This window comes from Rhododendron vialii, chromosome 4a (assembly GCF_030253575.1).
Source record: "Rhododendron vialii isolate Sample 1 chromosome 4a, ASM3025357v1".
In the NCBI taxonomy this organism is placed as follows: Eukaryota; Viridiplantae; Streptophyta; class Magnoliopsida; order Ericales; family Ericaceae; genus Rhododendron; species Rhododendron vialii.
In genome coordinates, this window is record NC_080560.1 from 12,527,270 (window position 1) to 12,551,858 (window position 24,589).

Sequence of the window (24,589 nt, forward strand, 5' to 3'; positions counted from 1 at the left end):
TTTGAGTAGTAAACAGTAAAGCAAGAATGAAATGAGATTTGAACACTCTCTCTCTCTCTCTCCATTTCTTGATGTATTCTTGAATCAATTTTACACAAATCACAAAATTCTTCATGTTATCAGAGCAGAGCAGTAAGACGAAAGTCTGATCATCGATCCTTGGTTTTCTCTATTTTGATCTTCAATCAAAATGTCTACACCAACAACTTCAAGCTCAACTGACAATGGCGTCGTCATGCCAGCAGCGTTAGCGTTTTTGGTCTCGAACTTTCACTCGCTTGTGACGATTAAGTTGAATGCTGAGAAATGATCAGCTGTGGTTGGCTCTATAGCAAACTCCTGTACAGTAATCGTCAAAGTATGTGTAATCGTGTTGTACTTTCTTTTGTCACTTCGTAATACGTTTATAGAGCGCATCACGTGTACAAATCCAGTACCACAGAACTTTTTGGACGTTTATAAATTAGCATTGAAAGAAAGAAAATGAAAAAAAAAGAAAAAAAAAATCAAACCAGAAAGAAAAGAAAAAAAGAAAGAAAGAAAGAAGAAAATGGAAAGAAAGAAAAGAAGGGGGGGGGGGGGGTAATTTCGGGTAAGGGAGGCGGGGCGGGGGGGTGTTTTCTTTCTTTCTTTTCAGTTTCTTTCTTTTCCCCCGCCACACCCACCCGCCCCACCTCCCTTTTCCGAAATTACCCTCCCTCTCTCTCTCTCTCTTCCTTTTCTTTCTTTCTTTCCAGTTTCTTCTTTCTTTTTTTTTTTTCCTTTTCTTTCCAGTTTGATTTTTTTTTTCATTTTATTTCTTTCTAGTTTGAATTTTTTTTCTCTTTAATAATAGATTCAAGTCTAATTCTAGGCTTTATAAAGTAATTGAGAAAAAAAAGTGTTTCAATTGATCATATTTATACGACTGTTTTATTTTTATTTTTTTGTCCTTTATAGATTAAAAAATATAGTTACTAAAATAAGTATTTCAATTTTCAATCCGTTTGAACCGGTGCAAAATTGTTATTTTTCTGATCATTTCATCCTAAATGGTCGTAATAAATTTTTGGCTCCAAGGCCTTTTAATGAACACTCTAATCCTAAGAGAGTCCTGAAACTAAATAATGAGTCTTAGGGTACTCGTTGAAAGACCATAAAGCAAAAAATTCATTAAGATTACAATTAGTGTTCGGGAACTAATTACGAAATGTATTTTGCAAACGACATACTAATCCAAAATACAAATGTTATATTTAGGATTACTTTTTTTTAACTATAGTATAATTTAATAAATTTGTTAACCATTATTTAGCATAAATCCTCTTAACTGATTCAGTAATATGTTTCTTCAAATCACGTCTCTATTCCATAGGATTGCAAATGGCTGGTTTCTATTTTTTTATAAGTAAAACGGAAACGTTTTAGGGGCTTCGTAGGGGCTACTGTGTCAATGAGGATAGCAGAGCCCCCGGGTCCCCCTACTTTTTAATTTATTTTTTTATTTACTTATACCTTATTTATTTAATTTCTATAAATACACCATTTGTATATTTAAAAATATAATTGAAGAATTAAGTACTTTAATTTTCAATTCAGTTAAATCAGAGCAAAGATCGGTTTTTTTTTATTATTTTATTTTAAATGGTCATAACGAATTTTTTTGTTTAAAGCCTTTCAGCAAATACCCTGAAACTCATTATTTAGTTTCAAAACTCTCTTAGGGTGTCCATTGAAAAGCTTTAGAGCAAAAAATTTATTAGGACCATTTAGGATGAAATGATCAGAAAAATAACGACTTTGCACCGGTTCAAACGGATTGAAAATTGAAATACTTATTTTAGTAACTATATTTTTTAATCTATAAAGGACAAAAAAATAAAAATAAAATAATCGGATAAACATGATCAATTGAAACACTTTTTTTTTCAGTTACTTTACAAAGCTTAGAATTAGACTTAAATCTATTATTAAAGAAAAAAAATTCAAACTAAAAAGAAAAAAAATGAAAAAAAAATTCAAACCGAAAAGAAAAGGAAAAAAAAAGAAAAAAAGAAGAAACTGGAAGGAAGGAAGGAAAGAAAGAAAGAAAGATAAGGAAGAAAGAGAAAGAGAAAGAGGGGGGTAATTTCAGGAAAGAAAGGTGGGGCCGGGGGTGTGTTAGGGGGATTAGCAATTTACTTAGCCAATCCGCACAACTTTTAATGACAGCCAAAAGCAAGTCAAGCAACCCATCCTCTCTCCATCTTCAAGAACACCACAACATTTCGGACGAGAAATGAAGGCGGCGGCGGCGGCCGAACTGATGTTTATCCCTTCCCCGGGGAAGGGCCACCTGGTGTCAACGGTGGAGATGGCCAAGCAACTCATCGGCCGAGACCACCGTCTGTCAATCACAGTCCTCATAATGAAATTCCCATTTGATAAATCCAAGGTCAGCTCCTCCACCCAATCGCCACTCCCACTACTCACGGCGGCCGAGGATCGGTTAAAGTTCGTACACCTCCCCCAAGAAGAGGCCGCGTCGGCGGAGCTCCGGCCCAAGAACCCCATCGACGTCATGCTGGAGTTCGTCAACATGAACAAGCAGCACGTGAGAGATCACGTAACAAAGATTATCTCGACCGACTCGAGTCGACTCGCCGGGTTCGTCGTCGACATGTTCTGCACCCAGATGATGGACGTGGCGGCCGAGTTCGGGCTTCCCACCTACGTTTTCTACACCTCCAGCTGTGCCTTTCTCGGCTTCATGTTGCACCTCGATACCCTATGCCGCGACCAGGATATTACTGAGTTGAAGGACTCGGACGCTGAGTTGGAAGTGCCGGCTTTTGTGAACCCAATCCCAGCAAAGGTGTTGCCTTCTGTGGTGCTGGACAAGGAAGGGGGGTCCACATTTTTCGTGGGCGTTGCCAGGAGGCTGAGAGAAACAAAGGGCATTATGGTCAATACGTTTGAAGAGCTGGAATCCTATGCGGTCAAGCGTCTCGCGGGTGATGATAAGGTCCCGCCGATCTATCCGGTGGGACCCGTTCTTCACATGGACGAAAAGGAGGGGGATGAGGAGGTGATCCAGATCATGAGGTGGCTGGATAATCAGCCCCCATCATCAGTGGTGTTCTTGTGCTTCGGGAGCATGGGAACCTTCGACGGCGACCAGGTGAGTCAAAGCAAAACTTTAACATTTTATAATAGACGCTTGTAGGGTCCATCACGAAAACAAAATGCATAACCCTCACACGAATGTATGATTTTAAAATCATTCGGGCATCACGTGGAGGTATTACTAAATAGTTGCTCTTTTGTAAAAGCAAGGGTTTAAAATAGACACTCTAGCTAGGGAAACAACAAAAGAGCTCCATCTCTTCAAAATAGAAAACAAAATAATTCCAATTGCGGATCAAAAAATAATAATAATAATTCCAATCAAGTGTTTATATATCAAATACAGTACTGTGATAATTTGTTGGAAATTTTCAAAACTTGATGGCGATATGTCGTATTTTCAAGCTAGACTATTGGAACCCACAAATTTCTATGAAATGTCTATCTTAAATTTCCACCCTACGCTTCACTTTTCCAACTACAAATATGGGACAAAAAGAATTTCGGTTTAATAATTAACCCGAAGAGAAACACTTTTTCTGCCATTACAGGTGAGGGAGATAGCACAGGCCCTAGAGCAAAGCGGGCACCGATTCTTGTGGTCTGTCCGACAACCTCCGCCAAAGGGAAAAATAGAGATGCCGAGCGAGTACCAAGACTTGAACCAAGTGCTACCAGAAGGATTCCTGAAACGTACAACAGAGATTGGAAAAGTGATCGGTTGGGCCCCACAGGTGGCGGTGCTGTCCCACAAGGCGGTAGGAGGGTTCGTGTCACATTGCGGGTGGAACTCTACATTGGAGAGCTTGTGGTGTGGGGTGCCGGTAGCCACTTGGCCGATGTATGCCGAACAACAAATGAATGCATTTGAGTTGGTAAGGGAATTGGGTTTGGCCGTTGAGATAAAGTTGGACTACCGGAGGGATATGCTGTATGATAATATTAAGGCTAAGTTAGTGACGGCAGATGAGATAGAGAATGGGATAAGGAAACTGATGGAGAACGGAGATAAAAGTAGTACCAAAGGAATCAAGCAAAAGGTGAAGGAAATGAGCGAAAAGAGCAAGATTGTCATAAAGGAAGGAAGATCGTCGTATAATTCTATTGGACGCTTTATCGAGGACGTCATTATTAACATGCCCTCCCCATAGTTGATATAACACGCACCCATATCAGCTAAGGACAGAGTTAAGGCGTGTAATTGAGATGGTTTGTACTTTGTATGTCAGAAGTAGATTTTTGTTTTATGGTTGCCATATACGAAAAGTGCTGTAGTTGGAAATTTAAGAGAGGGAGAGAGAGTGTAATTTGGTTGAGAGGGTGAAGTAAATTCAGAATCAATGAGTAGTTGGCCTTTATGAAGGCTGTTTCCTGGGCATATCATTTATGCATGCATGGCCTTGCATTTTGTTCACCGTAAGACAGAAACGAAATAGGACTAGAGCTAACATTTGAGAGTCTTCAGATGAACAATTTTGCTGCAGAATTTCTTGCCTTTTTCGTGCCATTTAACTCGTGGTCTATAGCCAAATTGTTAGATGAATGGTGATATTTTGTCTTAACGGCTCATAATTTTCGAATGTTGTTCATGTCCTTGGGACCTAGATATTTTTGCAGTCACAATTTCGATTGAGGTAATTAACCCGGTGATATACGATATGCTTCCCGTTTCTGGAATCATTTCTTTACTTGTGCTTCGTACTCCTTTTGAAGACCTCGTGATATTTGTTCAATTCTACCAAATTTTGTTGAACGTGGAATATATGTTAGGAGATTGATTTCCACACTCCCATAATTGATGCAAATACTCCTCTCTTTTTGTCTTTTAAAATGTGAATTTATGAAACAATCCCCGTATGCATGCACTTTTTATAAATTTCAGAGATTGTTTCGTAAATTTACACACTAAAAGACAAAAAAGAAAAAAGAAAAGGAGTGTTTGTATCAAATTGAGGAGTGTAGATATCAATCTCCTAACATATGGTATCCAAAATAATATTATTGGCTAAAGTCATGACATGGAAGTGTTTAATACGAAGAGGTGTGGTCTTTTTTTTTCTCAGCAAATTTTTTTTATTAATCTTTATAAAAGATTACGAAGATTTAATAGATCAAATGCACACCGGCACGAAGTCACCCAAGCTTGAAAGGAAGGCAAGACTCCAACCGAAACACCAAAACCCCAAATAGACAGCACAAACAAAACGCCTAACAAGACCCAAAAAGATCACAAAACCCAAAGCACGTACCAAACTAACCCAAAAACCAAAAAGCCAACCCCAGCAGCAACACCAAAAACCAAAACACCAAAAAGTAAAACTGAACAAATCGGAAAACCAAACACCAAACCACAAAAAACGGACAATGGATCCCTCCGAGATTCCATATACTACAAGAAATTTGGGATCTCCCAACGGTTTTTTTAGAAACGGTTGAAAAAACCGTTGGTATAGATGGTGTTTAGCAACGGTTTGCAAAACGTTAATAGAAACAGGACTATAGCAACGGTTTTCATGCAACCGTTACTAGATTACAAGACTATAACAACGGTTTTCCATAACTGTTACTAAAAACCGGACTATAGCAACGGTTTTCCATAACCGTTACTAAAAACCGGACTATAAAGACGAAAAAAATGGCTTATTTTTTGTCTTTATTCCAAAAAAATTAAGTTTTGATCGAAATTTTTTACTTTTTAGATTCCTCTCGTCATGATGAAGCAATAATCCCAAAAAAATTGACGAGAAACTAACAAATGCAAAAAAAAAAATTGAATAAGGACAAAAAATAAGCCACTTTGGCTTATTTGTCCGAACAAGCCTAGCTATCTTTACTATGTAAAAAATAGACGGTTCCAATCGGAAAAAAAAAGTAGGTGTTTCTATAGTATAAACGGAATTTAAAAACTTGGATTAAGAATAAATCGATAAAACTCTAATGACATAAGGTAGCCCAACCAGTTTGTATAGTATAAATATTAAAAGGCCCTCAATATTACACAAGTGTTGGGCTAGCCTGGCTGGTTTGCACACGCGCGCGCATACGCGAGGTCCTGGGTTCGAATCCCAGGAGGAGCAAAATTATTGTGTTGCCTTCCATGCGCCACGTAGGCGCCACGAGGCGACAGGTGGGGGCCACGTTCATATTTTACCCCAGATTTAAAAAAACAAAAAAACTTGCCTTTAGCAAAAAGAACCGTTACTAAAAAAAATCTGTACCAACGCTCGTCAAAACCGTTGCTATACCTCTACACCAACGGATATCTCGCAACGGTTGGTGAATCGTTGATATTGCTTTTAGCAACGTTTTTTGTGTTTTTTAGTAACGTTTTTGACCGTTGTTAGATCCCGATTTTCTTGTAGTTTATATAAAGTACAAAGAATTGAAGAAAAATTATAAAAAATTTCATTAATATGTCACATCTATTCTCCAATTTTCATTAATATGTCACATCTATTCTCCAATTTGAAGTTATAAATAAAGGTTGGTTGGAGTTGCTTTTAGCCAAGTTAAATCCCTGATATTTCCTCAAAATTAAAATGACATCCACAGAGAGTGAATGGTGTGAATGGTCACTGCGTAGTGATGACTTTTGAACGAGACATCACAGCATATGATAGAGAGAGTGTGGAAATTTAGGACTCAAAAAATAGATACGAATATCCTCATAAAAAAAAAATCTAGAATAATTTTATTGAAAAACTGTCATAATTTATTATATATAAGATTAATATTACAAAATCGAGTGGGGACATGCCCCGACTGAACCCAGTGTATGTCCCTGGTATCTATATATACTAGTAGGGGTGTAAATTAGGCCCGACCCGGCACTTAACTAAGTGAGCTTTAGGCCACCGGGTCAAATTTGCACCCCTATATACAGGTATTTGTGATTCACGACAAGAAACTTTCCTTGTCGTTTGTAAATGGCCTTGCTAGAAAAGATTAAAGGAAGAGAGTGTGGAGAAACCTCATCAAATAAGCTTTTAGAGATTGACCTTGACGTTCCTAATATTGGAGTATATATATAATTGCATTTGAGTTAGTAACGATCAGATTAATAACACATGCTATGATATTTTATATTAGAAGCATATTTAATCTGACTGGTAAAAATTTAAATTTAACACCGAATATTAATTTTATTTACCTTGAATATAGCCTTTTGTTTCCAAACGAACGAACAGAGTAAGTTGTTGTTCAAGCTTCCATTAAAAAACTTGACGAGATTCATCATATGTTTGAACTTAACTTGTTAATAAACAAATTGATCTCAAATAGTAAGTTTTAGTTAGCCGAAAACGAGCCAATGTTGTGTAGCTTGGATTTTTATAGATCATAAGTAAAACGAGCCAATGTCGAGTCACTTAGTTAGAAAGCTTTAGTGCGCTTTTATAAAATGTTCAAATTTTTTTGTTCATGTAGCAACCCGGTCTTTAACGACCTTTTAACAAAAGTACAAAAACTCGAACTTGAATAGCTTTGTTCATCTAGCCGACCAAATTCCAAATATCTTCCGAGTTTTAAAATAACCAAAACGCGGTAATTAAACAAGCTTAAGGGCTGACTGAGGTGATAAAAAAAAACAAAGAAGACATCGTGTTGAACGTAAGACAATATTACTGCCAAACAAAAGGTCGGAGACTGGAGAAAAGTATAGCGAACCCAAAAAGAAAAATTAAGGGTCCAGATTCACTCAAAATATGATCTGAACCGTAGATTTTCTTTTTCGGAGTACTTTTTGGGTAAATTTTTTGGGCACTTAGCGTTAATGAGTAAAATATAACCAATGCTAGGTACCCAACAAATTACCCAGAAAATACCCCGAAAAGAAAAATCAATGGTCCAAATTCACTCAAAAAATGATCTGTACCCTAGATTTTCCTTTTCGAAGTGCTTTCTGGGAAAAATTTTTAGGTACTTAGTATTTTAATTAATAAAAAAATATAGATCATTTCATTGATCTTGTTACACGGGAAAAAATAATAGTATTCCAATAGACTATTTGTACATGTCGTTTGGGAGTAACTACTATTGTTCTCGCTACGCCTAAATACGTTGAAGCAGAAGTTAAGATCTCACTATATGTTACAGGCATGAAAGAATTATACTTAACCCCCATCAAGCAACTATGAGAAAATGAACCCTAATTAAGCATTGAACGAGAAATTTCACAATTTTTGTAACAGCAAAGAAAGTAATACTATTTCATTAACAATAGCAAAATATTACTACAAAAGAAAGAAAATAGATAAAACATCCCAAAAAAATAAAACTCAAACTGTATTTGACAAGGTACCGAACTATAGAAATTTGCTCCCTCAACATTTCTACACCCCGAATCTATCACTATACCCCAAAGAGAAATATCCAATTTTCCATCAAAATATTTACCCGTTCAACCAAACACTAGGTCTCAGAAATTTGCTAAGAGTAAACGATAATAGATAAAATAAAAATAAAAATGTATCGAAGTAGTTTACAGAATTACTATTCGCATATAATCCTCCGCTTTCCTGGAGGGGATTGGAAAGATCGAAGAACATTCTTTTATGGTGCCAGCAAAGCAATGACATCACTCCGAAGAAAATTATACTACTACTCCGTCTTATTGCTTTCGTGGTCAAGTCCATTACCATTAGCAAGACCAACGTTTCTGATCGATCTACCGACTTTTTAATTGGACGTTTATAAATTAGCCGGCCACTCCAAAACTTGATCTGAACATGGTAGGAAATACTAGCACCTAGAACAACCTATTGGTAGGAAATGGAGGCGGCGGCGGCGGAACTGGTGTTTATCCCTTCCCCCGGGATGGGCCACCTGGTGGCAACGGTGGAGATGGCAAAGCAACTCATCGGCCGAGACCAACGGCTGTCAATCACAGTCCTCATAATGAAAATTCCATTTGATAAGTCCCAGGTCAGCTCCTCCACCCAATCGCTACTACTCACGGCGGCAGGGGATCGGTTAAAGTTCTTCTACCTCCCTCAAGACGAGGCCGCGCTGGCGGAGCTCCGGTCCGAGAAACCCGGCTCCTTCATGTCGGAGTTTGTCAACATGAACAAGCAGCACGTGAGAGATCACGTAACAAAGATGATCTCGACCGGGTCGAGCCGGGTCGTTGGGTTCGTCGTCGACATGTTCTGCACCCCGATGATGGACACGGCAGCCGAGTTCGGGATCCCCACGTACGTGTTCTTCACTTCCAGCTGTGCTTTTCTCGGCCTCATGTTCCACCTCGATACCCTAAGCCGCGGCCAGGATGTTACTGAGTTGAAGGACTCGGACCCTGAGTTGGAAGTGCCGGTTTTTGTGAACCCAGTCCCAGTTAAGGTGTTGCCTTCTGTGGTGCTGGACAAGGAAGGGGGGTCCACGTATTTCTTGAGTCTTGCCAAGAAGTTGAAAGAAACAAAGGGCATTATGGTCAATACGTTTGAAGAGCTGGAATCCTATGCGGTCAAGCACCTCGCCGAGGATGATAAGGTCCCGCCGATCTACCCGGTGGGACCCGTACTTCACCTCCTGAAGGACGAAAAGGAAGAGGAAGAGGAGGTGATCCAGATCGTGAGGTGGTTGGATGATCAGCCCCCATCGTCGGTGGTGTTCCTGTGCTTCGGGAGCATGGGAGGCTTCGAAGGTGTCCAAGTGAGTAGAGTCCAAGTTTTTTATTGGCAAAAGTGTGTAGTATTAGAATAATTAAATTAGTAGTATATTGGAAGATGGGTTAAACTCTTGACCTCTTTTTTCTACACACCTAAGTGCACCCTTTGATGTTATTGAACAGGGTCACCCCTAAGTTGAGGCGCACATGGCGGCCTACGACCTTAGGCCCCCAAATTTAGTTGAATGAGAGTATTTTAGCTCAAAATTACGGCCCCATATACGTTGACCAAGTGTATAATGTAATTTTACAAACAAGCTACTTCCCACGGACAAAACAAAAAAGACAACCTAGCTAGTTAGCTAGCCCATTGAAAATGCTTAATCTTACTATTCAATAAGTACATAGTTCAAATTTTAGAGACCCTCTTTCCTTCAATTGGTACATAGTTCAGAGGGAAAATGCCGGCCCAGGAAATGTTTTGATAATTAATACCCGTCAAGTTGAAAATGTTCTTGATAGGTATTAACTATCAAAACACGTCTTTGGCCGTCATTTTCCTTAGTTCCAAATCTTAGGGACCCTCTTTCCTTTTCTATGAGAATATTTTTTCCCTCACAAACTCACAGTCGTACTTTTAGAAAAAAAAAGTGTTCACAGTGGCGTAACCAAATTTAACAATTTCTTAGTAATTCATCAAATTTTGGTCATTAGATAATCAAAACTAACAACCATATGCCAATAACCAAAACCTTCTTGCCTTCTTTTGTTAACACCACTCCTCTACAAGTGTATTTTTGGCAAAATCAGTTACTGTTTTTTTAAAACTATCTTTTTTCATTCAAAAAAGCTACTGATTTTACCACTCCCTTTTTTGTTAACACCACTCCCCTACAAGTGTATTTTGCATGTGTATTTTTAGTGCAAAAATACACTTGTAGGAGAGTGACGTTAACAAAAAAATGAGTGACAAAATCATTTCCCTTCAAAAATTGTTATTTAAAAAAAACTGTCTTTTTTTCAAAAACTGTTTTTTAAAACTTTTCGGAAAAGTGTTTTTTCAAAATAAAAGTTTTTAAAAAAATATTTTTTATTTCTAATAACCTATTTTTATTAGTTTGAAAACTATTTTTAAAAAAATATTTTATATGGTGACAATTTTTAGATTTTTACAGGTTGAAAAGTAATGTGACAAGTTTTGATTATTCAATATTGATTATGTCATTGTGAACATCTACATTGCTAATCTTAGCAACCCTTTAAATGGATAATCAAAAAGTGATGTGGCAACTTTTGATTATCCAATTTTGATTGGTCCACTGTGGATGCTCTAATACCATCAAATAAAATACTAGAATTGGAGCATCACATCCTAAATATAACATAAACTCTAATTTCACTCTAATCCTCGTTCTGCTTTGCACTCTTAGTTCTCACCCTCGCTTATTTTAATAGTTTGGGATATTTATGAGAGATGCTTTCAGATTTTTGCTCTTGTACGCGCATTTTCTTTTGACATATAAATACAAAGAATGGGTTCAAAATAGACGCTTCATAGAAACTCCAATCAAGTTTATATTTGTTTCCAAAACAAATATCTCATTTTAAGTGATTATCTATGACATTTGTATGACATATTCAGTTGAACGCTTCGACAATTTTTTATAAATTTTTAAACCTAATGGCGATAACAATGAGGGATTAGCTCAAGGAGTACTAAAAAATGTGCTAACGGCAGTGGGACTCCTTCAGGTAATGAGAAGCTTAAAAAATGAAGCCCATTTCTTTGAAATCCCACTAGAGTAATGCCCAATAGAAAGAGAAAATGAGAGACCAAAGGAAAATGACTTTAGCACTCTAAAAATTGATGGAGGCACTCCAAAATCAAAGTAACTTCAAAGCTACTTTCCTTTATTTTTTGGAGTGCCTCTATCAATTTTTAGAGTGCCAAAATCAGTTTTCGAAAACAAATACCCTTTTCTTTTATTTTTTGCTCAGCAAAGCGAAGCTTTTTGTAAAACTTGAAAGGGATACATTGAGGGAAAAACGCAGATGAGCCTTATGTCCAGGATTGGACTCATTCGAGACCTCCATTCCACAATCTTTTTATATTTCCACCTAGACTTCACTTTTCCTACTACAAATCTTGGGTGAATTTCCGTATTAATAATTAACCTCACGAAAAAACTTTGGTTCTGCCATTACAGGTGAGGGAGATAGCACAGGCCCTGGAGCAAAGCGGGAACCGGTTCTTGTGGTCTGTCCGACAGCCTCCACCAAAGGGCGAAATGGAACGAAAGATGCCGAGTGAGTACAATGACTTGAACCAAGCGCTACCGGAAGGGTTCTTGGAACGTACAGCAGAGACTGGAAAAGTGATCGGGTGGGCCCCACAGGTGGCGGTGTTGTCCCATAAGGCGGTGGGAGGGTTCGTGTCACACTGCGGGTGGAACTCGACATTGGAAAGCTTGTGGTGCGGAGTGCCGGTGGCCACATGGCCGTTGTACGCCGAACAACAAATAAATGCATTTCAGTTGGTGAGGGAACTAGAGTTGGCTGTCGAGATAAAGTTGGACTACAAGAACGATTTGAGGTTTGCTAGTATTAATGTTAAGTTAGTGACAGCGGATGAGATTGAGAATGCGATATCGAAATTGATGGAGAAAGAGGATCAAAGTAGCGAAGGAATCAAGCAGAAGGCAAAGGAAATGGGTGAAAAGTGCAAGATTGCTGTTAAGGAAGAAGGGTCATCGTATAATTCAGTTGGACGCTTTATTGAGGATGTCATGAATAACATACACTCCCCATAGTTAAGTGGTGAAATGTTTGTACTGGGATTCATACTATAGAAGAGATCGACAAGGGACTTGCTTTTGATCTCATTTAAATTTCTTTCTTTTTTTCTCAATTTAGTTCACACGTACTGATTCTCATTTCGGGCCCAACTTTTTTCCCATGTTGTTCTGTACAGTGGTATCCTCTATTTTATTAATCACAACTAATAGGCCGTGTTGGATTTGCTTCTTCCATATTTGTACACCACCTTCGGCTTAGCTCCCTCTCACAAGATGCAATAATTGAGAATCTTTCTCATTATTGAATTAAAGAAAATTGAGAGTTTTTCTCATTATTGTTTGTCGACTGTGTGGGTCTTCGGATCCCACTCAGTTTTTGGGGTTTCTCTTTTTGTTACATTTGATTATCTGGTATTATTCTCTGTTTTCTGCTGGTTGTTGGTTTTTGGTGGTTGTCTCCATGGAATATTTTCGAGTGTCAAAGGAATTTCTGAGTAGGTGATACTAATTCAAAGGGGGGTTGGATTCCTGTGATGCGTCACAAACGTAAATGGGATCCTAAAGCTGGAAATGTGAATCCCACCAGTGGTGATAAAGGGGATGTCCAACGGGTTACTTTGTTTATTGATAACTTACCGGAAGATACAAGCCATGCGTGGCTGAAAAAGTTCTTTACAAAATTCGGGATTGTTAGGGATGTTTTCATTCTATTGAAGAGAAGTGAGGCGTGCGGCAGGGAGGAGATTTGGTTTCGTTAGATATGATTTGGGCAGTTTCTGCTGATGTTGCTATATCAAAAGCTAACGCGCTTTGGATGGAAGACGGGAAACTCTTTGTTAAAATTGCAAGCTTCGATCAGAATGACAAGGAAAGGAGTGTGAGATTGAACATAGGGCCTTCCAAGGTTGTGACTGTACAGGATAGCTACAGCTACGATGGTGACAAGGAGGATGTGATCAAAAGGATTGCTCAGATGGAGGAAATAGACGAGAAGCGTTATTGTTGGCTTTGGAGTAATTTTTTTTTGCTTTGAGGGGTTAGTTCAGGGAGATGTCTCTTGGTGTGTTGTTTGGAACCTTAGGTGTCTCTTGGGTGTTGGGAGTGGCATTGTTTTGTCATTGTTGGCCTCTTGCCAATCTTAGATTGTTATCCTCTCCCTCTGGGTCCTTGCGGCATATAATTGTTGGAGTTTGTTGTTGCCTCGTCGTGGGTTTAATCTTCTCCGGCTTGATGCCTTACGCTTTGAGACCTTTTAATCTTTGTAATTTGTTTTCAAAGGTTAATAAATTTTTTTGCCTTTAAAAAAAAAAAAAAGATGGTATGAGTGAAAAGTCTTGCGATTTCCTTAAATGCTTCCACTCCTGCACAATCACGAATTCGCTTGCTTAATATCACTCATGCATAGAACTGGACACTATCAAGGTTGTTTAAAACTTGTATATTTTGTTGAACTAGCATCAAGATCCAGTAACTCTTTTAAGACACCTCGCCCTTGCAGGAGACAAACAAAATACGATTTCCTCAATATGTGTGTTATCCATTTTATTTCCATGCCAAAACTTTCTGAAAGCAGACACTTTGTGCATATATTGCTAAAACTTAGGTCTATCTTCTAGTTACCAAAAAAAAAAAGAGTTAGGTCTGCCTCCTGTCCCCCCTGCCCATTTAACCATCAATTTGTTGGGTGGAGGAGTATTGATCACACACTTATAATGTATGAAACTCACAAGAGAATTGCACAAATACACTCATAATATATTGAATTCACTCAATCTGAAAATAACATACAAGGAGGAGGAATTTCTCTCTCTCTGTAACTCTCTTATTCTCTTACTCCACTCATATCTTTTACATAATCAGAATACATTCTTTTATAGGCAAATCAAGCAGACAAGTAGATAATTTTGCAATAAATGCAAAGATCACAAATTGAACTACGGAAGCTTAAATTCAATACCCACGTTTTTGTTATTGTTCTTTTTGCAGGCTTATCTGACTTTCATTCTTCACCAACTTACCCTTCCACTTGCAAGCATTCATAGCCTCCAAAACAATAGTTCCACACGTTCCAAATCAAACTTACTGGTTTTTCAACATCCCCCCTTAAGCTTGATTCTTAGAGATTCTTCATTCCAAGTATTGCCTTCATTTTTACGAAAGCTTCATGTTTGAGGGGCTTCGTAAAGATATTAGCTGCTTGATCATATGTCCTGCAAGAAACTAACTCCACTTCCTTTGCTTTTACATGCTCTCTGATGAAGTGGTAGCGGGTATCGATGTGCATGCTTCTTTCGTGATGAGTCGGGTTCTTTGCAAGCGCAACTGCAGAGCGGTTGTCGACATAGATTTCTATGGACAATTTTTGCAGAAAGCCCAAATGCTTCAGCACATTCCTTAACCATATAGCATGACAAATAGCTGAGTTGGCGGCAACATACTCAGCTTCACAAGATGACAACGTCACGATCGCTTGCTTCTTGGATGTCCAAGTGAAGGCAGTATCTCCAATGAAGAAAATGAACCCTGTTGTGCTCTTCCTTTCATCCAAGTCTCTTCCCTAATTGCTATCTAAATAGCCGGAAAGATTCAGGTCACCGCCTGACTGATAGAACAGTTCATCACTATGAGTCCCTTTGATGTAGCGGAGAATCCGCTTTGCTGCGAACAAGTGTGACTGATCTGGCGTCTCCATGTATCGACTGACTAGCCCAACACCATAGAGTATGTCTGGCCTAGTACAGGTCAGATATCGCAGACTTCCAACCAAGCTTTTGAAATAGGTTAGATCAACATTGCCAGTATCACTTTTCTTCAGTTCCAGTCCACTATCGACTGGAGTCATCACTGGATTGCATGTCTCCACCTCATACTTCTTCAGTATCTCCGTGGCATACCTGCTTTGGGAGATAAAAATTCCTTCTTCACTTTGCGTCACTTCAATGCCTAAGAAGTGAGCCATAAGTCCGATGTCCGTCATTTCGAACTCTTGAAATATCGTCTTCTTGAATGCTTCGAACATGGCTGGATTGTTGCCTGTAAAAATCGAGTCATCAACATAGAGGCATACATACAGCTGGCTTCCATCAATCTCCTTCTTCGTATAGAGTGCATGTTCGTAGGGGCACTTCTCGAATCCATTCTCCTGAAAGTACTTGTCAATTCTGGTATTCCATGCACGAGGCGCTTGCTTCAGCCCGTATAGCGCCTTCGTCAATTTGTACACTTTGTCTTCATGACCTTTCTTCACATATCCAGGTGGCTGCTCAATATAGATTTCTTCTTCAAGAAATCCATTCAGGAATGCTGTCTTGACATCCAACTGATAGATCTTCCATCTCTTCTGAACAGCTAATGCGATCATTAGCCTAATCGTATCCATTCTGGCAACAGGGGCAAACACTTCACCATAGTCTATGCCTTCTCTCTGTTTGTAGCCTTTCGCTACAAGTCTTGCCTTGTATCTCTGAACCTCTCCTTGAGCATTCTTCTTAGCTTTGTAGATCCACTTTACTCCAATTGCCTTGTGACCTTTTGGGAGGCTGGTTAGCTCCCAAGTCTTGTTCTTCTCTATGGACTGAATCTCTTCATCCATAGCCTTCCTCCATTTTCCTTCTTGGGTAGCTTTCTCGAAACTAACTGGATCATAACTAATTTGCAAACAGAACATGGTAAAATCTGCATCCATCTGATCTGTATTCTGATACAGATCATTCAAGTTTCGAATTCCTCTAGGCCTCATGTCTGAAATTTCTCGTTCAATTGGTGAGGATGGTTCACCTTGTTGTGGTGAAGAGAAACCACGGGAAGATGCTGGCTGATCTTCTAGTCTCCCAGGTACATCTCTGGTTTGCACCTGTTCTTCATCTTCAAGTGTTAGCTCCATATTCCTGGTAGCTTCTATTTGACCCCAGCTCCAGGATTCATTTTCCTCGAAAATCACATATTTGCTGAAAATCACCTTCTAAGTGATGGGATTATACAACCTGTATCCCATCGTTCTGTCACCATATCCAACAAAGATACACTTAACTCCTTTGTCTTCATGTTTGGTTCTGTTTGCCTCCAGAACTTTAGCATAGGCAATACAACCAAACACTCTGAGATGACCCACACCTGGCTTGTGAGTGGACCATGCTTCTTGTGGTGTCTTCGACTGTACATTCTTAGTAGGACACCTGTTCAGTAGATAGACTGCACACTGAACTGCTTCGGCCCAAAATCTCTTAGGCATGTCTTTATCTTTCAACATGCTTCTGGCCATGTTGAGAATGGTGCGATTCTTCCTCTCAGCTACACCATTTAGCTGAGGAGTATAGGCAGGTGTGCACTGGTGTCTGATTCCTTGTTGCCTAAGGAATCCCTCAAATTGATCTCCAGTGTACTCTCCTCCTTGGTCTGATTGCAACGTCTTGATGTGGTAGCCGCTTCCTTTCTCAACAAGAGCTTTGAACTCTTTGAACTTTTCAAATACTTCTGACTTCAATTTCAAAAAGTATACCCACGTCTTTCTGCTATAGTCGTCGATGAACGTGAGGAAGTATCTATTCTAACCGTTTGAGATTGGCTTCAATGGACCACAGACATCTGTGTGTACTAGCTCGAACGGCATAGATGCTTTCCCATCAACTTGCTTTCCAAAGTTATTGCGGTGTTGTTTGCCAAGAATGCAGCTTTCGCATATCTCATTTGGACGTTGAATATGAGGTAAGCCCTTGACCATCTTCTTATTTGCCAACAGCTTCAAGCTTTCAAAGTTAAGGTGTCCATATCTGAGATGCCATATCCAATCTTTGTCATTGATAATGGCATTGAGGCACTTTGGCGTGTCATGAAGAACAATTAGCGGAAACATCCTATTCTTCACCATCATTACTCGAGTAATTAGCTTCGCTCAAGCATCTGCAATCGTCAGTTGCATATCCTTTAGGCTAATTTGATAGCCTTTTTCCAGCAGCTGGCCAAGACTAAGAATATTAGTCTTCATATCTGGAACATAGTAGACATTGGAGATGAATGCATGATCTCCATTCTTCCTTTTGATTATAATATCACCTCTCCCTCGAACTGGTACTTTAGAGAGATCACCAAAAGAAATATCTCCCTGAACCTTTTCATCAAGTTCAGTAAAAAGCTGCCTTGAGCCGGTCATATGATTATGGGCTCCAGAATCAAGAAACCATGTACCTTGATCCTGCTCGGTAGGACTGTGCGCCATGAGACTCATTGAATCTCCTCATGTTGGCTCCTTGTCTGCAAAATTGGCTGTTTCGCCAACTTGATCTGATGTTGGTCTTCCCCGGCACTCGTTGCTATAGTGACCATACTTTTCGCAATTGTAACACTTAACGTTACTTTTGTCAACGTTCAAACGGTTGTTGTAACCACCTCTTCTGCCTTGTCCTCTTCCTCTTGGATTATGACTTTGCTGTCCTCGTCTACCTCCTCTTGGAGCATAGTTTTGTTGTCCTCGATCACCTCCTCTTGGAGCATGATTTTGATTCCTTCCTCTGGAGAATCCTCTGCCACCTCTGCCTCTGGAATTTGAATTTCCAGAGCCTTTTCCATGGGACCCATAGCCTCATCCCCTCTGAGATGTCCCCCCTTGCTCGTACCTTCCTTCATTGAGGGATAACTTCATTTGTAGAGCTTGTTCCGAGGCTCTATCATCGTCTCTGTGCAACTTCTGTTCGTGGGCTTGCAGCGAACCCACGAGCTCTTCAATAGACATGGTTGAAATGTCTTTAAGTTCTTCTAACGTAACAACGATGAAGTCGAATCTGCGATCCAAAGATCGCAAGATCTTTTCTATAACTCTCGTGTCGGTGAGAGCTTCACCATTTCTCCTCATTTGATTTGAAACCACCATAATTCGAGCATAATACTCAGAAATAGATTCTGAGGATTTCATTCGTAAAGACTCGAATTCACCTCGTAGAGTTTGAAGGTGAATCCTCTTTACTTTGTCAGCACCTCTGTAGGTCTTCTGCAGCATCTCCCAAATTTCTTTGGAAGTTTTGGCGGAAGCGATGATCTCGAACGTGGCTTCGTCAAGTCCTTGATAGATGATGGACTTGGCTTTGTAATCCTTCTTTCGCTCGGTACGGAGCGTCGTCTTTTGTTCTTCCTTTAAAGCTGTTTCAGCTTCTTTTGAGGTGGGTTCATCATAACCTTCTTCTACCACCTCCATAACATCATGAGCACCAAGCAGTGCCCTCATTTGGATAGATCAATTATCATAATTGTCCTTGGTGAGCTTTGGAATGACGACTTGGGATGTTCCGTTAATCATCGAACCTGAAAAACAAAAGAAATACGTCTGGCGAGGATTGAACTACAATCTTTCAAACTCCAGGGACCTAAAGTTTAATTAGGCCTGTTGAATCTGTGTTCCAGATGCACTGGATTACTCCTCCTTCTTCAACGTTACCAGAATTTAATGCTTGGTAACTACCAGACTTCAATGCTCTGCTTGAAATATCTTCTTTCACTTTGATAATAACGAAATCAGGAGGTGGGTCTGAATTAATTCACACCGAAAAAAAACTTTTGCTTGCTGAACTGTGAACTGTGATCTCCGGGTTGCATCACCGTCGGTCGGAATAAATTGATTCCAGTGGCGTTGGTATCGTCTTGGCGAGGAGATCTTGATTCGATGCTCAAAATTTGGTTTTGACCGAATCGATTTCTGGGCTGCAAAAAACAGTCTGTCTGTTTTTCTTTTTGCCAGAAAGCTGTCGCCAGAAATGCAGGGCGGCGTTTGGGTGATCGGGCTTTGTACTCAAAAAATTTAATTTTGAGGGAGCTAATTTCTAGTTGAAAATAGCATAACGTTGAAGGTATGTTTTTTTTCGTGAGAGATTTTTTCGGATGAGCCTAAGGCTCTGATACCAATTTGTTGGGTGGAGGAGTATTGATCACACACTTATAATGTATGAAACTCACAAGAGAATTGCACAAATACACTCACAATATATTGAATTCACTCAATCTGAAAATAACATATAAGGAGGAGGAATTTCTCTCTCTCTGTAACTCTCTTATTCTCTTACTCCACACATATCTTTTACATAATCAGAATACATTCTTTTATAGGCAAATCAAGCAGACAAGTAGATAATTTTGCAATAAATGCAAAGATCACAAATTGAAATACGGAAGCTTAAATTCAATACCCACGTTTTTGTTATTGTTCTTCTTGCAAGCTTATCTGACTTTCATTCTTCACCAACTTACCCTTCCACTTGCAGGCATTCATAGCCTCTAAAACAATAGTTCCACACGTTCCAAATCAAGCTTACTGGTTTTTCAACACAATTGGGGACTACGAGTGTTCTCCCTTTTATATACAAAGTAAAATTTCACAAATGTTCAATCGAATTTCTATTCAACCCTATTGAAGTAATATGAACCTGCAAACAAAAGCAAGGAATGGTAGAGCAGTATCATGTAAGTAGCTTTTTCATGAGTTGAGTCAGTTTTTAAGGAGTTCAGTTGCATTGAAGATGAACTTTGTTTCCCACAAAATTAATTGTTGATTTTTAATTTTTAACCCTTGTTGACATCCCATTTTTATATGGGCGCAACCAGTTCTTTATAAGGCCCGTGGTCCATGACCTTAATGTGCAACCCGCATCGCACTTCGCACTTCATCACAGAATATTACTGATGCATGAGTTTTGTTTCTTTTAAGTGTATCAGCGCACGAACATTGAGTCACGCAATCGCAAACAGAACATGGACTTATGAATATTTTACTTAATTAAATGGTGAGAACTGCAGATTGCTAAACAAGTAAAAATTATAAAAAGAGATGCCATTATTGTTTCCCATCAGTAGGTCCGCGAAAAAAATTTCGAGATATATTTCTTTAGATTTAAAGTTTTTTTTTTTGGGTAAATTAACCACTTTATAGAACAAACAAACAGAATATGCAGAGTATTCGAATACAAACTCTGAAATGGCTACCAACAAGGAGCCTTAACAAAAAAAGAAAATAGAGCCAAAGCCTAAACACCGGCTAAAAGAAGACAACAGAATTCGACAAAAAAACAACTAGCTAGGAACTAAAAATCCTAGAATTTAAACCCCAGATATCAGCCAACAAACGGTTCCCATCAGTCCGCTTGAGGCCTCTCTAAGAGCATAGGCATGCCCGAACTTCATTAATAATGTGAGAGCCCAAAAGAGGAGCAAGAAGAGCTTTACCTTGGAATATTTTGGCATTCCTTTCACGCCAAATCCAGTAGATAGAAGCTGCCAACGAGAGTTTGTAGATTCTGCTAGGGATAGAGGCACCAATCATCCGAGAACATACCCAGTCAATTTCCTCAGCCAGCCCCAAAACAGGTCTTGCAATTTGATTCTTGGTTAGTACCATTTTCCAAACCTCCTTAGAGAATGGACACTCAAAAAATAGGTGTTCATGGGACTCAATGGCACCAAGGCAGAGGACACAGTTAGCATCAATCCCCATCCCCCAGCTAAGCAATCTGTCCTTTGTAGAAAGACGACCCATAAAAACAATCCACTCTATAAAGGCCCAACGACGAACATGGTGGGGAAACCAAACACTTTTCGCCCATGGAACCTTAGGAAGAGCAGCCCTCAAAGCCAGCCAAGCAGAATTGGCAGAAAACTTGCCATCCTTAGATGAGGTCCACCTAACCGAATCAGGAATATCAATGTTTGGAATCAAAGTAGGGGGGGTACATGCAACAATTTCCCTTGTGGCCATGCTCCGAGGTCTAGGCCATTTCCAAGTACCTTGATGTATAATGGTAGAAACTTTGGTAAGCAAAGATCTTCCTCTATCAACTGTTACAGCATCACCAAATTTCTGGTATAAAGGGCCTAAAGTATGCCAGTTATCAATCCAAAGAAAAGTAGAGGATCCATCACCAATCACGTATTTAATCCAAGGTTGAGCTAGATCTCTAAGATTAAAAATCTTCCTAATGGTCCAAGAAGCCTCATTAGGAATTTTAACTCTCCACAAGCTTTGATCTTTAATAATGTAGGTGTGAATCCATTTTATCCATAACGTATCAGACTTTAAACACAAGGCCCATAAGTGTCTTAACATGGAAGCCCTATTCCAGTCTTTCAGAAGTCTAAAACCTAAACCTCCCTCCTCCTTGGGGGCGCACACAAACTGCCATGCCACCTTGGCACCAAACGTTTTGAGTTCAAGACCAGACCAAAGAAAGGATCTCAACATTCTCTCAATGTCACTCAGCACTTTTTGAGGAAGGATAAAAATTGAAGACCAATAGACTTGGATGCTGAAAAGAACATACTGTACCAATTGGGCCCTACCTCCATAAGACAAGGTTTTATTCGACCAAGATTGGATTCTGCTAAGGATCTTCTCTTTCAACTGAGCACAATCAGCAGCTTTGAGACTAGTAGAAATAAGAGGGATCCCCAAGTACTTCACAGGTAAAGTTCCCACAGGGATAGCTAATATAGTACTAAGATAAGCTTTGGTTACCTCATCGACTCCTGAGAAAAAAATGGTGCTTTTCTGCAAGTTAGGGCCAAGACCAGAGAATAAATGGAAATCGGTCAACATATCTGCCACCAATTGAAATGTTTTAGCTTGTGCCCCACAAAGAACAAAGAGATCATCAGCAAAAATCAGGTGGTTGATGTTTAAAGCTCTGCATCTTGGATGAAACACAAAATCAAGGCAATGACCAATCTTATACTGAAAGAGGGCAGTGAATCCTTCCATAACGAGCAGGAAAAGATAGGGAGACAGTGGATCACCTTGCCATAATCCTCTCTTTCCAGGAAAAAACCCCTCCAGTTCCTCATTTATCACAACTGAAAACATGGGAGAGGTAATGCAAACTTGTACCCAACTTATGAACTGGCTAGGAAACTCCATAGTCCTCATGATATTCAGTAGAAAATCCCAATCTACTGAGTCATAGGCCTTCATTAAGTCCATTTTAATAGCACATCTAGGGCTGCCACCTTCTCTATGATAATTCTTGACAATCTCCTGCATAAGTAAAATATTGTCCACGATTGATCTTCCTTTTACAAAAGCAGATTGATTGAGGCTAATAATAGCATGGAGTAGAGGCTGCATCCTGTTAGTAAGGATTTTAGTCACACATTTATAGACCACATTGCAACAAGCAATGGGCCTATAATCTTTGATAGAACTAGGGGATTGAATCTTAGGAACTAGAGTCAGAGCAGTACAATTCCATTGTCTTGGCATTATCCCACTTTGAAAAAACAATTGGATGGCTCGAATCACATCTTCACCCACGATGTCCCAATTCTTGTGAAAGAAATCAGAGTTGAAACCATCTGGACCAGGGGCTTTATCCCCTTTGATGGACCAAATAGCGTCTTTGATTTCCATGCGAGAAACAGGCTTGGAGAGACTCTCTTTTAACCCCCTGGGAAGTCTCTGAGTGACAGCAAGACTGACCACATGGGAGGCGTCAACCTTCTGAGCAAAAGGTGTTCCTAGTAAACCCATGTAATAACCAAGAATCTCCCCCTTGATAGCTTCAGGATCTGTCAATCTTGTACCCGAACAATCAGTCAAACTTAAAATTTTGCTTCTTGAACATTGAGACTTTAGTTTTTGGTGAAAAAACCTGGTGTTTTGGTCCCCTAAGGCAAGCCATTGAACCCTTGATTTCTGTTTTTTGAATGATTCCTCAACTAAACTTAGCTCTACAAACTTAGTATGCAGCACTGTTTCCTCTTCCATAAGGGTAGCATTATGAGGGTTTTGAAGACATTGCTCTTGAACCAAAGCTAACTCTTGTCTAGCTTGATGAACTCTGTCCCCAATTTGTGAGTAAAACTTTTTATTAAAAGCCCTCAGAACTGGTTTTAATCTCGCCAGTTTTCCATACAAACGAGAATGACATGAACCATTTAGAGGCGCGCCCCAAGACTTTTGGACCTCAGCCTTAAATTGATCATGTCTCATCCAAAAACTGAAAAATTTGAAAGGAATCTTCCTGGGGATCTCTGGCAAGACATCCACCAAAATGAAGCAGTGGTCAGAAATACCTGGAGGTAAAAAGGTTGTTTCTGATTCTGGGAATTTGTCCAGCCAGATAGGATTAATAAGGACCCTATCCAACTTACTCTTTATATCTCCAAGGCCCCCCCTCTTATTAGACCAAGTAAACCACATACCTTTAAAAGCCATATCATCCATTTCAATGCTATCAAGACAATCATTAAACTCATTAGCAGCACTTCTATCAAAGCCCACTAATCTTTCAGACAGCCTACGAACAACATTGAAGTCACCTAATTGAATCCAAGGTACATCTCCAATAGCAGAATAAAGAAACCTCATCTCCGTCCAAAGCTCTCTCCGAGTAACCAAAGCGTTGTGGCCATATACAACAGAAACATAGAAACAACGATGATCACCAGTAAGTACCTTAGCCACCAAAAGTTGGGAAGAAGAATGTACCACATCCACGGTGAGGAGTTGAGAATCCCACCCCAAAACAATTCTTGCTACCAAACCGTGAGAAGCATTATGAACAGACAACCAGTGAGCAGGAAAACAACGCTTAACTGTGCTATCAACATTTTCTAGCCTAACTTTGGCCTCAATAACACCCACCATACCCAATTTATGAAGTTTAATCATGGAGTAAACTTCTTTCTGCTTAAGGGGATTATTTAAGCCCCTAACATTCCAGGCCCCCAAGCTTATTTTGTCTTTGAAAGTTACTTCTTGGTACCACCCCCAACCCCCTTCTTAGTATTAGGGGGACCTCCTATCCCTTTACTCTTACCACGGCCTCTCTTAGTAGTAGGAAAAATGCCAATATCTGGTTGATCAGTATGAACAGATTCAAGGGAAATAATCTCCTCTTCTGTTAAGACAGCTCCAGTCTCATCAATTTCCACCTCTCCAGCTTTATCCTCAAGCAAAGCAAGAGCTGAAAAGGAATTGTCACTACGCACAGTAGGACTTTGGCCCAGGACCTTACTAGCAATCTTGACAGGAGTAGAGTAGTGCACAGCCTCTATACCAGCCTGACACACCTCACCTTGCTTCCTTTTAGACTTCTCAGTAGTAACCATAGTCTCAAGCACTTCAGAAGGCCCT

At 39.5% G+C, this 24,589-nt stretch overlaps 3 protein-coding genes across 4 annotated transcripts; 2 read left to right on the plus strand and 1 right to left on the minus strand.

Annotated features, from left to right (window-relative positions):
• The first annotated feature begins 444 nt into the window (after positions 1-444).
• On the plus strand, positions 445-12,717 carry LOC131324375 (anthocyanidin 3-O-glucosyltransferase 2-like). Of its 2 annotated transcripts, XM_058356319.1 has the most exons (3): positions 445-466; positions 8,787-9,732; positions 11,896-12,717. In XM_058356319.1, the coding sequence occupies exons 2-3, from the start codon at positions 8,854-8,856 to the stop codon at positions 12,496-12,498; spliced, it is 1,482 nt and encodes a 493-aa protein (XP_058212302.1). In that variant the 5' UTR covers positions 445-466; positions 8,787-8,853; the 3' UTR covers positions 12,499-12,717. The 2 variants fall into 2 exon arrangements, with proteins under 2 accessions (XP_058212302.1, XP_058212301.1); XM_058356318.1 differs by lacking the exon at positions 445-466 and having other exon boundaries at positions 8,630-9,732.
• Positions 2,167-4,462, plus strand: LOC131324373 (anthocyanidin 3-O-glucosyltransferase 2-like). The gene is made up of 2 exons (XM_058356316.1): positions 2,167-3,139; positions 3,636-4,462. The coding sequence occupies exons 1-2, from the start codon at positions 2,258-2,260 to the stop codon at positions 4,233-4,235; spliced, it is 1,482 nt and encodes a 493-aa protein (XP_058212299.1). The 5' UTR covers positions 2,167-2,257; the 3' UTR covers positions 4,236-4,462.
• Positions 12,718-18,061: 5,344 nt separating the features above from the next.
• On the minus strand, positions 18,062-18,700 carry LOC131323692 (uncharacterized). The gene has a single exon (XM_058355540.1). It carries the CDS (start codon positions 18,698-18,700, stop codon positions 18,062-18,064), a length of 639 nt encoding a protein of 212 aa, XP_058211523.1.
• Between the last annotated feature and the right edge of the window lie 5,889 nt (positions 18,701-24,589).

What these genes read in the sequence shown, in the direction of transcription:
- LOC131324373 (XM_058356316.1), top strand. Translation starts at nt 2,258, where the DNA reads ATGAAGGCGGCGGCGGCGGCCGAACTGATGTTTATCCCTTCCCCGGGG. An exon ending in GAACCTTCGACGGCGACCAG is followed by an intron (nt 3,140 to 3,635) that starts GTGAGTCAAAGC and finishes CTGCCATTACAG; the next exon opens with GTGAGGGAGATAGCACAGGC.
- LOC131324375 (XM_058356319.1), top strand. Translation starts at nt 8,854, where the DNA reads ATGGAGGCGGCGGCGGCGGAACTGGTGTTTATCCCTTCCCCCGGGATG. An exon ending in GAGGCTTCGAAGGTGTCCAA is followed by an intron (nt 9,733 to 11,895) that starts GTGAGTAGAGTC and finishes CTGCCATTACAG; the next exon opens with GTGAGGGAGATAGCACAGGC.
- LOC131323692 (XM_058355540.1), bottom strand. Translation starts at nt 18,700, where the DNA reads ATGAGGGCACTGCTTGGTGCTCATGATGTTATGGAGGTGGTAGAAGAA.